This window comes from Cynoglossus semilaevis, chromosome W (assembly GCF_000523025.1).
Source record: "Cynoglossus semilaevis isolate Cse_v1.0 chromosome W, Cse_v1.0, whole genome shotgun sequence".
In the NCBI taxonomy this organism is placed as follows: domain Eukaryota; kingdom Metazoa; phylum Chordata; class Actinopteri; order Pleuronectiformes; family Cynoglossidae; genus Cynoglossus; species Cynoglossus semilaevis.
In genome coordinates this window covers 4,556,830-4,559,082 of record NC_024327.1, presented here as the reverse complement: position 1 = coordinate 4,559,082, position 2,253 = coordinate 4,556,830, and the positions used below count along the sequence as shown (strand labels likewise).

At 47.0% G+C, this 2,253-nt stretch overlaps 1 protein-coding gene across 1 annotated transcript in view; it reads right to left on the bottom strand.

Moving 5' to 3' along the window:
• Nucleotides 1-228: 228 nt before the first annotated feature.
• The window catches only part of LOC103396999 (sodium-dependent phosphate transporter 2-like), a 16,661-nt gene continuing 14,636 nt past the window's right edge, over nucleotides 229-2,253 (bottom strand). The window contains exons 6-7 of the mRNA XM_025052923.1: nucleotides 630-1,269; nucleotides 229-418 (exon numbers count right to left, since the gene is read on the bottom strand). Of these exons, the coding sequence (XP_024908691.1) occupies nucleotides 229-418; nucleotides 630-1,269 (830 nt within the window). The remainder of the gene's footprint in view (nucleotides 419-629; nucleotides 1,270-2,253) is intronic.

Here is a 2,253-nt window from a genome sequence, read left to right as displayed (position 1 = left end):
AAATTCAAATATAAATGAACTTTTCTCTCTGACTACTACATTTAAACTTCAATTTAATGTTCTACAGAGAGATAATCTTTTTTGGTGTTAAAAATCAGCAGCAGCTCAAGATGTTCTGTGAAGCAGTGAACGCAGCAGACAAACTTTAGAACCTGTGAATACAAATTACTCTCTCTCTCTCTCTCTCTCTCTCTCTCTCTCCCTCTCAGCTCCCACATGGTAACAGTCTCACCTTGAGGGAGTGATGGGAGTCAGGTCCTTCCCCATGGTCTGGATGACTCGGCGGCCCCACACCCACAAACCAGCGCAGATGCCTATACTGCCGTAAAACAGCAGCCAAATAGGAGTGTTGGCATCCTGCATCACACCACCCTGGTTGTAGATCATCCACAGCGCCACCAAAGGCCCGATTGCATTACTGCAGAAAAAGTCCAATTTAGAATTTAGATATAAATGAGCACATTGAGGATGACTAGTTAATACAAAACTCTTCTGTTGCCAAGTGATAGAGGTGGTGTCGACCATCTTGAATGCAAGGTCAGTGAACACATCCACCAACACTAAGGACTCTTCGATACATAACCTAAACTTCATAGATTGATTAGTGACTAAGTAACAAACGGCAGCACCTGACATCATTGCCTCCGTGGGCGAAGGACCCAAAGCAGGCCGTCAGGATCTGGAGGAAGTGGAAAAGCTGGAACACCTCAGGCTTGTCCTTCTCCTCGTGGTCCTCCTCCTCCTCCGACAGATCATCCAGAGGCATCGGCTCCGGGGTCCCTTCTTCCTCCACGCCATCCAGCTCTATGGCCAGCTTCATCTGCACACCTCCCTCCTCCGCTTCGATATCCGCCTCGGCTACAGCATTGCAGTACGATGAGTAGCTGTCGTAGCGTATCCTCTTCTTGGAAAAGGACACACTGTTACTCCGGCCGCCTCCCTCGCCGACCAGCATCTCGCTGTCGTCACGTGACTCTGTATGAATGAGCGGCTGCACGGGCATGCCGCAGATGGCCGCAGTGTAGCAGGTGTAGCTGTTGTTGCGGCGCAACAGGCGATAGTTGTTGTCGGGCTGGATGTTGGAGCCTGAGCGGTCGCCGTCATCCATGCGGCCCAGGTGAATTTTATGAAGCAGGTCTTTATACAGACCCGAGTCCTTGTGTACCGTGTGGTACACCTGACCATCGCTGCGCGTGGGTCTTTCAAAGCTGAAGCTGCCGTTGGAGACGGGAGACTTGAGGCAGCCGTTGGTCATGGAGTGTGTCCGACCTGAGGGGACGGAAAAGACAAAAACAGTTTCATGAAAACGGGACATCACAGAATCCTGCAGCAGCACAGTCACCTGCTGTTTTAGATTCTAAACATTCAAATTACAGTGGAACCTCGAGGTTGGAGCAAGTCTTTTAGCAAATTCTTACTTCGAGATACGAGTAAAGATGATATGAAAGAGATATGAGTATGCTTACAGACGACGATGCTAGGTGGCCGAGCTCTCGGAGCTGCCCACGCCGCTTCACTCGTTCACTTGACTTGTTTGTCGACTTTCGTGCGCATCTTCCGCGAGTCTTCCGTATTGTGTTTGCGTTATCTACGTGACTTTCTCTCTATTATGTGCATTATTGTTCTTAATAGTACACTAGGGTACAAGAATCAGTTTTATAGTGCCGGTCCCAAGCCCGAATAAATGGTGAGGGTTGTGTCAGGAAGGGCATCCGGCGTAAAACTTTTAGCCAAATCAAATATGCGAATCACTAAAACGATTTCCATACCGGATCGGTCGAGGCCGGGTTAACAACAACCGCCAACAGTGCAGTTGACCTACAGGGCACTGATGGAAATTGGGCTACTGTTGGTCAAAGACAGAGAAGAAGAGGAGGGCGTTTGGTTAGGAGAAAAAGAGAAAAGAGGAAGAATAGAAGTGTTGGTCTGAAGTTTGGAACTCCGAATGTAGGTACTAGTGATGTGTCGTTCACGAGTGATTCATTCAAAATGAACGAATCTTTCATATGAGTCATGACTCCAGAGTCATATGAAAGATTCGTGACTCGTGACTACCAAGTCATATTAAATATTTATTCATATTGAATTTGTTGAATCACTCACAAATCACTCACTGCGAACTAATCACACTCTGCGAACTAATCACTTACTGCGAACAAATCACTCTCTGCTAACTAATCTTTCACTGTGAACTAATCTATCATTGCAAACGAATTACTCTCTGCAAACTAATCTTTCACTGTGAACTAATCT